Raw genomic sequence first — 15589 nt, 5'->3', positions numbered from 1 at the left:
ATGCTGTGGTTAAAAAAAAGAAATTTTTTTTTCATGGATCTTATTAGGAAATCTCTAGTCTACTCCCCACCTCACCCTCAAAACATTCTTTCCTTTGTCACCAGAGGGTTTTTTCTGAATGCAGATCTAGTGATGTTACTCTCCTGCTCAAAACTTTCCAGTGGTTCTTTTGTTCCACAGCACTGTCCAATAGCAGGGAAACCAGCATGGTAGCCACCAGCCATGTGAGGCTGCTGAGCACTTGAAATGTGACAGAGGTACGCCTGGGTGCCTCAGTTGTTAAGCGTCTGTCCTCTGCTCAGGTCATGGTCCTGGCGTCCTGGGATCGAGTCCCACATTGGGCTCCTTACTCAGCAGGGAGCCTGCTTCTCCCTCTGCCTCTGCCTCCCTCTCTGCCTCTCATGAATAAATAAATAAAATCTTAAAAAGAAAAAAAGAAAAAGAAATGTGACAGAGGAAGTGAATTTCTAATTTTATTTAATTTGAATTAATTTGAATTTAAACAGGTACATGCGGCTGGTGGTAGCACAGTTCTACAGGATTAGTCAGCTGTGCCTGTGTCCTGCTGACGGTGGTGTCCTCGTCCCCTGGCACAGTGCCCCACACCTCGTAGGTGCTCTGGAGACTGACGCAAATGCCCAGTTTCCACCGGAGTGCTACTAGGACTATCATATGTTCAGCCATGAAAATCACTTTTGTGGGTTAAATTGGCATTTGTCAGCTTGACATTTGTGGCTTATGAAGCTATTCCAGGCGACCATGGCCAGCCTCCCCAGACCTGCCTTATTTCACTCTTTTTACTCGGCTTCTATCCACAGAACTACTCAAATCATTTACAGTTTCCCAAGCAGGTTTGTGCACGAGCTGCTTCCACCTTTCCTGCCTTCCTACCCCCTTCCCCTTTATTGCCCTCACTTTGTCATCTAATTCTTCCTTCTCCTCCAGGAAGCCTTCACTGATACCCTAAACTAGATAAAGTGTTCTTCCTCTGTAATCCGTAGCATCTTTTCATTCCAGCATACTGTAATTACCTGTTTGTTGGATGCCTTTCTAGATAGACTATGAGCTCATTGAAGGTGAAGACTCACCAGACTTTATCCAGAAATTCCTTCTTTCCTCCAAATCTTGATGCTTCATCAGTGCTTCCTCTATTAGGAAAAGAATTTTCTTCTTCAATTACTGCGAGCACATGGCATCTTATAGCATTGCCTGCTTAGTCCATTCAGAGCAGAGAAATCAAGGACATGAGTTATCCTGACGTTTCTGGTTCTACTCCAGTACTTCGCTTCCTCTAGCCGCCCCTGCCCCTGGTCATCTGTCCCTTTCCCATAGTGAGAAACCTGGCTCCTGTCGCCCACCAGACTTGTGCCTCTTTGTTTAGCCCTGGTAGCATGGATAGCGGTTTCAAAATTGTTGATTTATTTCTTCAATAGGTTATTGAGATAGAATTCACTCACCATATAATCCATCCACTTAAAGTGTATCAATCAGTGGTTTTCAGTGTATTCACAGAGCTGTGCGGCCATCACCACATTTTTATCACTCCCCAGATTGATTTACTAAGATCACGCCCTGCAGCATAGAGAATTGACTCTAGTGGGCAAGAATGGAAGGGGAGAGCCAGCAAGGGCTGTCAGGTGGTCCCAGTGGCACTTGGTGAGACCTTCCAGATGAGAAAGGCGGGGGGGGGGGGGCTAGGGGGGCGGGGAAAGGGGCTGGGGGGGGGGGGGGGGGGGGGGGGGGGGACGAAGGGGGCTGTGAAAGGGGCTTGAGGGTCTGGTTTCAGAGAAGAGCCAGCAGGACCAGGTAACAGCTTGGATGTGGGGCCTCAGGAAACGAGAGAAAGCCAGAAGCCGTCCACTTTGAGCTTGCTGGTTGGGTGAGGGATGATGCTCTTCATTTAAACTGGCCTTTGGGGGAGGCGCCTGGGTGGCTCTATGGGTTAAAGTCTCAGCCTTCAGCTCAGGTTATGATCCCGGGGTCTTGGGATCAAGCCCTGCATCGGGCTCTCTGCTCAGCGGGGAGCCTGCTTCCTCCTCTCTCTCTGCCTGCTTCTCTGCCTATTTGTGATCTCTGACTGTCAAATAAATGAATAAAATCTTCAAAAATAAATAAATAAATAAACTGGCCTTTGGGGGTGCAGCAGATGAGGAAGTGGGTGGAGAGAGTCAGGGGTTCCAGTGTGAACATGTCGGGTTTGGGAGGCCTCTTAGGCAGCCCCTCGGAGATGCTGCGTAGGCCTCAAGTACACAATCCTGGGGCTCCAGAGAGGGGTCACGGCTGGAGATGCAAAGTTGTGGGGATTACAGTAATACCGTTTTGGTAAGATTATCCTGAGAATAAGCAAAAGAGCATATGTGACATTCTCTGATAAGGTCACAGGTACTTTCTTGATAATGACAACTACATTATCTTCCTTAATCCTTCCTATACTCTCTAAACTAAGCAATACATGAAGTAGATTTCATATTATTGTTATAATTCTACAGATGAGGGGACTGAAGCAGAGAGATTAATGTCCAGGCTCACACAGCAAGCAGGTGTGTGTGGATTAAACCCAAGACTGCCTCATCCAAAGCCCGGGCTCTGGTTTCTGTGCTCTCCTGCCTCCTGCTTAGTAGTGAGTCCTGCTCCCAGAGTGGCAGATGCCTCTGCTTCTGACCTTGTTCCCGCCACAGCTTACCCTAGATCCCCTCTCTCCTCACTCATATCCCTTTCCCACAGCGGGGCCCCTTCACTTCTGCCAAAGGCGCCCTGTATTGCTGCCCATAGAGCTGCTGCTGAAGCCATGAGACTTGAAAGCCCCTGTCCTCTAGCAGAGCGGGTCTCACCCTTGAGTGTGCCTCAGGAGCACCTGGAAGCTTGTTTTCAAATGTGTGGAGTGGGGAGGGTGTTGGGGGGAGGGGGATGCTGCTCTAGCTCCCACCTCCCCCCCTCCCGCCGCCAGAGATGTGCTCATATATTCTCACTCCTCTTTTAACTCTGGTTTATTCTCCTCACCTTTGCTTTTACTGATCTCTGATCTAATTGGATAAGATTCTACTATTATATTTTCTTTTTTTTTCTCTTATAATTTTCTATATTTTTTTACCTGTGTGGGATTCTAAACTATTCCAAACTACTGACTTTGCTTTAGAAAAACAGATTTCTAAAACAAAACCTGTAGGTAAGTTGGAGATTATATAGAGATTTATATTTTATCAAAAGGAAAGTATTTACATTCAAAAAAAGTAAATCTGGGAAAAACAGGTACACCTTTGAATGTGAGTATATATATCACACATATAGCTAACATAATACCCACGCCCCAACACAGAATTGTCAGAAAATCCATGGACCCTTAAGTTCCTGATTTACTATAAACAGCTACCGATACTGCTTTTCATTTTAGTTTAGATCCCTAGTTATCTGGCAAATGACACTAGTTCTGAATAGCAGTTTTCATAGAAAATTAAAAATGGAGTTTAATGGACTGTTGGTTCTATTAATGTTTCTGATTTCATTCTTATCATTCCCTTCAGAAGACATCCTGGTCAGATTCCCACTTCCTTTCACTTCCAGAACGTGTTCTGTCAAGACCAGTGCCATGCTCGGTGTTCAATCCAGTGATGAACTCCGGACTCGCCCAAGCTGATCTGTCAGTGGCTGTTGACACAGAAAGTTGCTCCCTCTACGTGAAACACTTTCTGAACTTGCCTCCAGGAGTCCTTCTTGTCCTCTGTGGTCCCCTCAGCTAGTTTTTCCAAACCTCCTTGAACTCTAAACACTAGTAGGCCAGAGGGACCATCTCACTTTCTGTTTGTCCTCCCCGTGGGTGACCCCACCTAGACTCGGGGCTTTCACTACTGTCTCCATACCAGTGACTTCCAAACTTTTTTTTCCCAGCCCAGACCTTTTCGCTAGCTCTGACCTCACTGGTCTTCCTCCTAGTCAGTCCCTCCACCGGGATAAAAATCTCATAATTAGCATGTTCCAAACTGAGCTCCAAGTCTCCCCCAACCAGACCTGCCTCTCTCTGTCTTCCCCATCTCAGTTAGTGGCAATCTCGTGAGAACCCCTGATGCTTCTCCCATCTAAGGTGTCAGATCATTAGATCAGCTTTCTCCAAAAACACCGTCAAAGTCTGCCCAGGATCTTGCCATCTCTCGCCACCTCAGCAGCAGCTACTGTCCACTCTTTCCTCTCATCTGGAGTGTTGCAGGAGGCTTCGAATTAGCTGCTTCTTCCCTCCTCTCTGACACTTCATGTTCCATAGTGCAGATGATCTTATTAAAGGAGAAGTTAGAGCATGCCCTGCATCTGCTCAGAACCCACCAGCACCTTCTCGTAACAGAGTAAAAGTTGAATCCCTTATGCCAGCCTTCTATAACACTGCTACTTTTCAGTCTGTCTTCTGAAGAAGCAGTTTTGTTTTGTTCTGATTTCTAGTTTGAAATAGACCAATACTTTACAGAAGTATAAACATGAGTTACTACAGGGGCGCCTGAGTGGCTCAGCTGGTTAAGCAGCCAACTCTTGATTTCGGCTCAGGTCACGATCTCAGGGTCATGAGACCTAAGCCCTCCATTCCCCACCATCCCGCATCAGCGCCACACTCCGCACCAACTCTCCCTGTCCCTCTCCCTCCACCCCCTCCCCTGCACAACCCCTGCTTGTGCACACTCTCTAAAAGCAATAAATTGATAAAATCTTCTTTAAAGAACTGAGTTACTACAGAGAGCACGTCCTCTGGTCGTGGTGAAGTAGCTGGTGTCCGATCAGTTCTCCCGCTATAAACTTCTAGAAAACTATTCTAACTAAGCAACTGTTTTTGGAAATTAGACATTAAGTAGGGCAGGACCGTTCTCTGAGGGAAAGGAAATAAATGAGGAGAGCCCGGTGATTGCCCAGGCTTTCTACTGGGAGGCATTTACTAAAGTCTAGTGCTAGAGACAAGCAGGGTAAGCCCTATTTGCTGAGAATAAGGAGAGATTGGAGGGGGTTTGGGAATGCTGGAATTTGCTAAGAGGAACACCAGCGGGAAGGAAAAAGAGCTCCATAAACCTGCACACAGGTCCCGTGACTAAGCTCCATTTGCATAGAACGCGATTTCACAAGACCGCCAAAGAACAACTATCTGGGAAAGAACAGGCCCCAGAGATTTGAAAGTGGACCAACTACGCAAGCTCAGCCTGTTGTTTGAGTTCCAACCAGCCAGAGCGGTGACATCATCAAACACTGGGAGCATTCCGTAAAAACCCCCAGACAGGCCACAGTTTAGGAGCAGGGTGAAAATAGCCCTAGATAAAAGTTATCCTAGATCTGTACTAATGAAACTTTAACACAGGCCTCAAAAGGACAAATCCGTCCACAAGTAAATTAGCTACCAGATCCTTTAGAAGAAAACGAAATCCAGACATTCAACAACATGATCCTCAAAATTTCCATCATCCAATAAAAATTTAGAGGACACAGAAAGCAGCAGGAAATTATGTTCTGCAGCCAGAATAAAATTAGTCGGGGCACCTGGGTGGCTCAGTGGGTTAAGCCTCTGCCTTCAGCTCAGGTCATGATCTCGGGGTCCTGGGATGAGGCCCACAGCAGGGCCTCTGTTCTCTGCTCAGCAGGGAGCCTGCTTCCTCCTTCTCTCTCTGCCTACTCTCTGCCTACTTGTGATCTCTCTCTCTGTGTGTCAAATAAATAAATAAAATATTTTTAAAAAAATTAGTCAATATAAACAGATCCAGAAATAACAGTCATGATGCAGTGAATAGAGATGAACTTCAAAACAGCCATAAGAGGGGGCACCTAGGTGGCTCAGTGGGTTAAGTGTCTGCCTTTGGCTCAGGTCATGATCTCCAGGTCCTGGGATTGAGCCCTGTGTCGGGCTCCCTGCTCAGCAGGGAGTCTGCCCCCCTCACCTGTCCTCCCTGCTCATTCTCTCTCTCTCTCTCTCTCAAATAAATAAATAAAAATCTTAAACGAAAACCCAAGCACAATAAATACCAAAAATGTAAAGGAAAATATTAGCATAATGAGGAAAAAAATTGAAATAAAAAAGAACCATCTATAAACATAATTGGAAGTTTCTGCATATATATTCTACTTCAGTGACAAAAGTCTTAAATTAAAAAATAGAACTTCTAGAGTTGGAGATAATACCCGAAATGAAAAAGCCTATGAATGGATTTAACAGTATATCAGAAATTACAGAAGAAAAAGTCCACTGAACTTAAAGACATAGCAGTACAAACTATCCAAATTACAATGCTGAGAAATGAACAGAACCTCCAAGACTTCGGGGACAGTGGCAGGCAGCCTAACAGGATTAGGAGGAGAGGAGAGGAGGAAGGAAAAGAGGGAGGAGAGAAAAATTATTTCAGGAAATATTTTTTTCCCAAATTTCCAGGTAAATTTTTACAAATTTGATAAAAACTATAAACCCATAAGTACAAGAAATTCAACAAACTATAATCAGGATAAACAGAGAAAACCATACCAAGGTACATCACGGTCAAATTGCTGAAAACCGGTGATGAAGAAAAAGTATTAAAAGCATCTAGAGGAAAAAAGATGTCATATACAGTGGAAGAAAGATAAGATTTTTGAAGTGATTTCTCATTAAAAACAGGGGTGCCTAGGTGGCTCAGTGGGCTAAGTGTCTGCCTTCACTCAGGTCATGATCTCAGGGTCCTAGGATCGAGCCCTGCATCGGCCTCCATGCTCAGTGGGGAGTCTGCTTCTTCCTCTGCGTGCCATTCCTCCTGCTTGTCCTTGCGCGCTCTCTCTCTCAAATAAGTAATAAAACCTTAAAAAACAATGCAAGCTAGCAGGAAATTGAGTGGTGTTTGAAAGTAGTGAGAGAACCTGTTTTTATTCCTTCTAAAATATATAGATTTTCTAGCCTTTTTTTTTTTTAAGATTTTATTTATTTATTTGTCAGAGAGAGAGAGAGAGCAAGAGCGAGCACAGGCAGAGTGGCAGGCAAAGTCAGAGGGAGAAGCAGGCTCCCTGCGGAGCAAGGAGCCCGATGTGGGACTCCATCCCAGGACGCTGGGATCGTGACCTGAACTGAAGGCAGCTGAAGGTAGCTGCCCAACCAAGGAGTCCCGATTTTCTAGCTTTATCGACTGAAAAATTCTAGAAGCAGTCATCATCCAGGAACAAGGAACACCCTAGTACGCTGTGATCTCTAAACACTCTTTCCTGGCAAAAGGAACCTGCAGTCCTTGAAGGAATAGTTGATTCCAAGAGTGGGGCAGGATCAAGGAAGCTGATGATATCTAATGGCTATATTAGATTAACACAGGAGCCTACTTACAGGAGCTCCCACTGGCCAAAGATAGGACAATTTGAGCATCAAAAAGATGATTGTAGCAATCAGATACATGAAAATCTATGAGTTCTTAATGATACTAAAAAAGAAAACTCTTTGGTACCCATTGGAGGTTGCTAGGGCACTAATTCATTGTTCTTAAATTTGTTAAATAGTAAAAAATGCCAACCATTTGTTTTACTTTTTCTGAATTATTAATATTTCAAGATAAGCAAAGAGAGAAAACTACTAAATGCAGAAAAGATGATAAAATTGGAAACCGGGTCTTCGTAAATGCCCCCCCACCCAAGAAATAATGAATCTAGGCAAAATCATCAGTAAATGCTAAATCCATTAGGTGAAAAGTTGATGGGGGACTTTATAATGGAGAGATGTAACCAATAACGTCTGAATCCAGTGAGCAATATTTTTATTCCATTGTGTGTCCCCTATTTGATGTATAAGTGCACCATATTACCTACAACAGATTCTAGCCCCTTCTCAAAAAATGAAACGGAAGCAAAAGCTTTTATCAGATCTCTAGCTGTAGCCACAGGGTGTAGAGAAACAACTTAAATGGCACCAAGGAAACAGTTAAATCCAGAATGTTGGGTATGCTACTAGATAACCTGCTTTCTTCACAAATAAATGACATGACAGAAACAAGGAAAAGGAAGGACTGTTATAGATTGAAAAACAGAAACATATCAACCAAATGCAATGTGTGTGGACCTTGTTGGAATCTTGATTCTAAATGTAGATGGATGTTTTTTAAGATTTGAGGAAGTTTTCAGAGGGATTGAGTTAAATGTTCTTGTTAATTTTTTTTTAGGTGTGATGATGACACTGTGGTTGTGTAATTTAAGTATTCCCAAGTGAAATAATAAGTTGTCTGAGATTTGCTTCAGCCATCTCTTTCTAGACAAAAAGTTGAGTGAAGGAAGAATATATTCAATAAGTTGACAAAATGTTAGTTTTTGTTGAACTTTGGTGATGGGTACATGAAAAGTAGTCATTAATTTATTCTCCATTTTGTGCATGTGTTAACATTTCTGGAATAAAACATTTTTAGAAACTCTCGGGCTTAAAGACCTTCTGAATGTCTATAAAAGCCTCAGAATGTGTACAGTGTTGTCTTACAATGAGGAATAATTCTGACAAGTTTGGTGTAAGTATCAGCTTTATGGGAGAAAATAGAATGATGCTAAAGGCAATGTCTTTATAGGAATAAAAGGGTTTAACTGATATCATGAAGTAATCCTGAAAATTCTTTACTTGTAGACAAAAGCTATTAAAGCATCAGGGGGCATTTGGTGATGTTAAATAGACACACTCTACCTGTTTTCCTGCCATTGGGCATTCCCTAAAAGGTGCATCCATCCCAGAGCCCAGAACCTAGATAAGATTGGTGGGCAAGGCTTCCTGGTGACCCCTCCTTGGTTTCTCCTGTTCAGAGGCTGAAGTGTCAGTCAGCAAAGGCTGTTTCCTAAGACTCCGCTTTTGTTCAAAGGATTGGTGAAATGTATTTTCTATGGTCTAACACCATATTCCATTATGCATTGTGGTTTTTTTATTGTTTTCCTTATCATGATTTATTATTTTTTTTCCTATTTTTCTTTGAAGTTTGCCCATTTTAATCCATGTTCATTTCTCGCTCTGTGTGTGTGTGTGTGTGTGTTGTGCTTGCTGTCTTTGCCTCTGTTGTTCCTAGGTTACAGTATAGCCAGGACATACCCAGTCACTCGGCCGATGAGCACGCGCTGATAGCCTCCTATGTGGCCCGTCTGCAGCACTGTGCACGGTCAGTGGTAGAGCAGCGGCAGCAGGCGGGCAGCCACGGGCTGGTCAGAGGGAGGGAGAGCCTTGTTACCTGGCCTTGCCAGCTGGAAAAAGCTCTTCATGGGGGGTTTTTCTTGAGACGCTACCAGCTACGTTTGGCAGAGTTGAAATAATTGCTAAAGCATTAACTTCTGAAAGAGAAGGAGCCTTGCCAAGCCCAGGCACTTACCTAAACAGAGTCAGAAATGCTGTTTTGAAGTGGGGTTCACGTCCCTGAGCTTAAACTGAAAGGCCATGTAAATCTCCAGCAGCTATGCAGTCCCCAAGATGCGCATTCACAGAGCTGTTTGAGGCAACCTCTCACTGCTCATTCTTGACTAAATATCGAAACCTTTCTGTTGACATTCAGAGCGTAGGGTTGATCAACCCGCAGATAACTCACTGTGTCTAAACTTTGATACCATCACCCTGTAACATCTCTGCACGTTACAACTTCATCTCTTCCCCCAAATCTATCACTGTTGATTACTTAAACCAGTGGTTTGCAACAGTGGTACTGGGTCATTGCCACCTGAGGGAGACTTTTCCCAAATGATATGTGCCTCTACATGTGATCATTAGACGCGTTATAATAACTCCATATTCCCCTTTCTCGGAAAACTACTGGTAGTGCCTCACTGTTAATGTGGGAATATGCCTGACTCTTCAGTGGGTCAGGATAGAAAAATGTTGGATAACCACGAACTATAGCAAAGTTAACCCTTTAAAAGAATTAATACCAAACAAAATGCTATTATATTCAGGTAGACCCAAGGCTACCTATCCACTCTGGTAGGTAGCCTTACCTACCACCAGTCTGCAGGGAGAACAGCAGGGAAAATTAAAGTAATCTCTACATAGTCTCTACATAGCAGCAGATAGACTCTATTCTTAGAGAGGAATCCTAATTTATTAACCAAGCACATGAGGGAGTCTGGAGCCTTACATTTGATCTTAGTTTTGTCCAGAACATGCCTTGGCTTCGTGAGAAGGTGAGCTGACCTTGTTTTTATTTCCTGTGATGACAAGAATAAATAATCATGTGAAAAAATACATATTTGGAAAGGATTATTTTCTGTATTATATTTCATACCATTTCCCATAGTTTAGCCAGTGTGACTAAATAGTATTGGTATTTTGGGGCATTTATTTAACTCTAAAGTCTACTTTCCTACTTCCCAAGTACATTTAACAGGCTTTTCCTCCGGGAAGGAAGGAGAGGTCTAATAACTGCATCATGTCACCCAAGAGGGTCTCTCCAGCCAACAGATGATTTCTGTGTAGTATGTCCCACCTCCATGGGTCTCTAGGAATAGAGTTGTCTCATCCCTGGCAGGACAGCTCACTTCTCATCAGTAAGGGCAGTTGTCCAGGTGATTAAAAGTTTCCATGGTGAAAATAGAAGCAGAAGGTTGGCAGAGATTGCAACCTGATATTTCAGCTCCCATAAATTTGTGGGAGGTTTAGCTAAGGTCCTTAAGTGTCCTGGCTTAGGGTTTAGGCTTCTTGAGCAGGAACTGGTGGCCAAGAGCCCGGGCAGAACGTGAGGACTAGGTGAGTACTACATCTCTTCTTGATCTGTAGTCTAAGGAACTGAGCTTCATGCTTCCTCAAAAAAGGCAGAAATTTCCTGGCTAATTCTGAAAATGAAAGTCAGCTCAAGCGGAAAAATAAGGAACCTTTCTAATTTTCCTCTTAATTTTCATTGACCTTAAAACCTCTCATCAACATAAAGTTCTAGTTTCTGGCTGGAAAGCATAGCCAATTAAAGCAACCATGTCATCCACACTTGGGTATAAATGACAAGTAGAATTACCCTTCCTAGGGAGATGGAACATGGTGGAAGAAGGGGAGATTTTTGCACAGAGGAAAAAATGAAGTTTTTATCATATCCCTTGCCCAAACAAAGGTCAGCCACTCTAAGACTCATTTCTTAGGTTGCCAGTCCCTCTTTAATTTTATCCACTTGTATAAATAAATGTTCATTTTTGTTGTTTTTCTTTTTTTGTGTTGTTTTTTTAAAGATAAAGGTAGTTCTCTTATTTCCAACAAATAACTTTAAGGCACGAATATTACAGTTCAGCCTTGACCTTGGGGCCTTGACCCTAGTGTGTTAAAGCTGACGGATGGTAGCATGTTCTTATTACAAGATCATCTTGTGAGAGGATGATGATAGACTCACGTTTGCATACCTCAAATTATAAAGTATTCAGAAGTGGCACAGGCAAAAGAAGCACATTTAAAAAAATCCATCCTAGAGGAAAGACCAAGTTAGTCTTAAAGAAGTAGCCACAACGATAGAAACAGAGAAAGGTGAAAAAAAAATCTAGGAAAAATCTAGTTGATTCCATACATGAAAAGGTCAGACACAGCTCTATCAGTTTAATGTCTTCCTTCCCGGATTCCCTCTCCCCAGTCATTATTACAAGATTTGATGAGAATTGGACTCATGTCTTTAAATTTTTTCGTATTATTTATCATGTTGCTAAATTCCATGGGGAGGTTTTTGGAAGGCCAAGAAGGAAGGGCCACGGTAGAAGCAGGCCACGACACCCATCTGTGATCAGTCATCATCACCTCTGTTACCTTAAAACACCTGCCACACTTCAACAAATAATTCTGTAGCCACAGTCCCTATTGATCGGGGAGTGCCCTGCTATGGGTGAATGAGAGTTGGTATAACATGCTAAACCAAAGGAGTCAGTGATTTCATGATGCAGTCGAAACGTCCTTGTACTATGTATACACAGAGCTGGCCCGCTACTCAAGAACACTTCAGCCAGACGCAGCAGCATCTGAGAGCCCACCTACGTAGGTCTTAAAGACCTTGAAGTTAGGGTGCTGGTACTCTTAGGGAAGAGTAATAGACTGGATTAATTCACTCAAAGATGGGGCTATAATTGTGGAACAAACATGGTAAAAGACAGGAAAGAAGCATGAAAGCGAATATCTGATACCATGAATTCGTCTCCAACTTTACCATAGGTTGGGCCTGCCCTTGCTTGAGCTCATCGGTTTTGTTTGCCCAGTGTTAAGCATACTTTCCTTCAGCCCTCCATTTTTTTGTGATGCTTTAGTTTTCTCCTGGGCCTTTTAAATTCAAGACCTATGTCTTGAAAAGTTACGCATTTTCCCAAAACATTTGATTAGAAATCCTCCCTCCGCCCAGACTTTGCAGATGCTCTGTCTTTTCCCAGACCTTGCATTGAAAAAGAAGTGCCTTCTTCTGATGGTGTAGGAGCAGGGGGGGTGCTGCTGAAGAGAAAGGGCACGTGTGGTCTCATCATTTCTCTAAACCACCTTTCTCAGAAGACCATTAGTATCTATGACCCAGCCTCTGTTTCTTTTGCTACCATACTTTTTTACAAACTTTCTCCCATCAGTTCTTTCTAAGAGAAAAGCAAGGGTAGGGAATGTTTAATAGACACCTGTTGAATTTTTTTCTCTTTGGCAGTGTCCTGGATAGTCCCAGCCGACTGGATGAGGAACACCGACTTATAGCTCGCTACGCTGCCCGGCTGGCTGCAGAAGCAGGAAACATGGTGAGTAAATGGGACGTCCTAGTAGAGTAGCAGAAATTAGCATTATTTTAATATATAAATGGTAGGGTGATGGTATACATGAAACTATAGGTATGTCAGAAACAGAAGGAGAGGAGTGGGTTTAGGAAAGGGAATATCGAGGCCTTTATTTTATCTACAGTATACTCTTTTAAAAATAAATCAAGAGGGGCACCTGGGTGGCTCAGTGGGTTAAAGCCTCTGCCTTCAGCTCAGGTCCTGGGATCGAGCCCCGCATCAGGCTCTCTGCTCCATGGGGAGCCTGCTTCCTTCTCTCTCTGCCTGCCTCTCTGCTTACTTGTGATTTCTCTCTGTCAAATAAATAAATAAAATCTTTAAAAAAAAAATCAAGAAAGTCAAAGAGCTAGAATTTGGTTCTTTAAAAAACAATTAAATTAATTACCTCCTAGAAATCCTGATCATGACAAAAGGAAAGAAAACACAAATTATTAATATCACAAATGAAGGGCGCCTGGGTGGCTCAGTCGTTAAGCATCTGCCTTTGGCTCAGGTCATGATCCCAGGGTCCTGGGATCGAGCCCCCATCAGGCTCCCTGCTCAGCAGGAAACCTGCTTCTCTTCCACTCCCCCTGCTTGTGTTCCCTCTCTCACTGTCTCTTTCTCTGTCAAATAAACAAATAAAATCTTCTCCAAAAAAAATCACAAATGAAAGAAAGGGCATTGCTACAGGCCCTACAATATTATAAGGATCATAAGGGAATATCATGAGCAACTTTTTGCTAATAAATTTGGCAACCTAGATGAAATAGGCAAATTCCTTGAAAGATACAAATTAGGGGTGCCTGGCTTGGCTCAGTCAGTAGAGCATGTAACTCTTGATCTTGAAGTTGTGGGTTCAAGCCCCATGTGGGATGTAGAAATTACTTAAAAATAAAATCTTTAAAAAAAAAAAAGAAAAGAAAAGACAAATTAACCAAACTGACATAAGAATAAATAGAAAATCTAAATAGTCCTAAATCTGTTAAGGATATTAAATTTGTAATTAAATTCCACAGAGAAAACTGTAAGCTCAGAGGAGAGTACTATCATATACTTAAGGAAGAAATAATAACAACCTGACATAAATTCTTAATAAAGGAAGAAGGAGCACTTTCCAAGTCATTTTATCAGGCTACTGTAGCCTGATAGAGAAACAAAAAAGGCCATTACAAGAAAACAAAATCAATAACCAAATTCTCTCATAAGCATGGATGAAAACACCTTTAACAAAATATTATTACCAAATTGAAGCCAGCAGTATGTAAAAAGGAGAGTACTCCACAATCAAGTGAGGTTTATCTTAGGAGTGCAGATTCATTTAATATATAAATCAACCAATGTATTTCACCATATTAGCAGTTTAAAAAAGAAAATTAGGGGCGCCTGCGTGGCTCAATGGGTTAAAGCCTCTGCCTTCAGCTCAGGTCATGATCCCACGGTCCTGGGGTCCTGGGATTGAGCCCTATTGGGCTCTCTGCTCAGCAGGGAGCCTGATTCCCCCTCTTTCTCTGCCTGCCTCTCTGCCTACTTGTGATCTCTGTCTGTCAAATAAATAAATAAAATCTTAAAAAAAAATTATAAGATCATTTCAACAGCTGCATAAAAAGTATTTGACAATACAGTGCCCATTTTTTATAACATTTTTCAATATACTGGGAGTTGAAGAAGCTTCTTCAATCTGATAAAGAACACCTACAAAAACCCTGTAACTAATATTATACTGAAAGTTTAAATTTTAGAGTATTTCTCCTACCTAATATTGAGAACAACCAAAGGTGTCCACTTTTCACTACCCCAATTCAAAATTGTACCAAATCTTAGCCAGTATAACATAACAAGAAGAAAAGGGCATAAATGTTGGAAAGGAAGAAGTAAAGCTGTTGTTATTTGTAGACGACATGATTATGTAAAGATAGTCCTAAGGAATCTACAAAAAATACTCCTAGAACAGATACATGACTTTATAGCAGTGTTGCAGGATAGAAGGTCAATGTACAAAAATCGATTATATTTCCGTCTACTAGCAGTGAGTAATTAGAAAACTAAACTTAGGGAAAAAACACCATTTACTATAAGATTAAAAAACACTCAGTACTTATGGATAAATTGAATGAAAGATGTTAAGACTAAAAATTATAAAATATTGTTGAGAGGAATTAAAGAAAAGCTAAGTAAGTGGAGAGGTATGCCATGGAATATTCAGATTCAGTATAATTAGGAGGGCACATTTTTCCAGATTAATCTGTAGATTCAGTACCAGTCAAAATCCCAATAGACTTTGAAGAAATTGGCCAACTGATTTTAAAATACATTTGGAGGGGCACCTGGATGGCTCAGTGGGTTAAAGCCTCTGCCTTTGGCTCAGGTCATGATCCCAGGATCCTGGGATCAGGCCCCACATCGGGCTCTCTGCTCAGTGGGGAGCCTGCTTTTCCCTCTCTCTCTGCCTGCCTCTCTGCCTACTTGTGATCTCTGTCTGTCAAATAAATGGGTAAAACCTTAAAAAAAAAAAAAAAAAATATATATATATATATATATTTGGAAACCAGGGGACTTAGAAAAACCAAGAGTCTTTAAAAAGAACAAAGTTGAAGGACTTAACCCTACTTGACATCAAGACTTACAGAAAGCCACAGTAATCAAGAAAGTGTGATATTGGCAAAAGGATAGACAAATAGGTCATCCGTATAGTAAACTCATATGTATAAGGTCAAAGGACTTCTTTTTGACAAGACACAAAAGAAATTGAATTGGGAAGAGAAAATCTTTTTAACAAGTGCTTCTGGAACAACTGTATATTTATATGAAATAACCTCAACCCCTTCCTCAGTTTGAAATGTATCATAAAACTAAAGATAAAAGCTAAAACCGTAAAGTTACTAAAAGAAGGCTTAGAAAAATATCTTCATATCCTTGG

General features: G+C 42.0%; 1 protein-coding gene across 12 annotated transcripts in view; it reads left to right on the top strand.

Moving 5' to 3' along the window:
* The window catches only part of DTNB (dystrobrevin beta), a 236340-nt gene that overhangs the window by 165961 nt on the left and 54790 nt on the right, over positions 1-15589 (top strand). For 7 of the 12 annotated variants that reach the window (XM_059405274.1, XM_059405266.1, XM_059405269.1 and 4 more), the window contains 2 exons: positions 9006-9095; positions 12567-12654. In XM_059405274.1, the coding sequence (XP_059261257.1) occupies positions 9006-9095; positions 12567-12654 (178 nt within the window). The remainder of the gene's footprint in view (positions 1-9005; positions 9096-12566; positions 12655-15589) is intronic. The other 5 variants (XM_059405271.1, XM_059405273.1, XM_059405275.1 and 2 more) reach the window with 1 other exon arrangement.

The sequence above is a fragment of the Mustela nigripes genome, chromosome 7, assembly GCF_022355385.1.
Source record: "Mustela nigripes isolate SB6536 chromosome 7, MUSNIG.SB6536, whole genome shotgun sequence".
In the NCBI taxonomy this organism is placed as follows: Eukaryota; Metazoa; Chordata; class Mammalia; order Carnivora; family Mustelidae; genus Mustela; species Mustela nigripes.
This window is presented reverse-complemented; position numbering and strand designations above follow the sequence as displayed.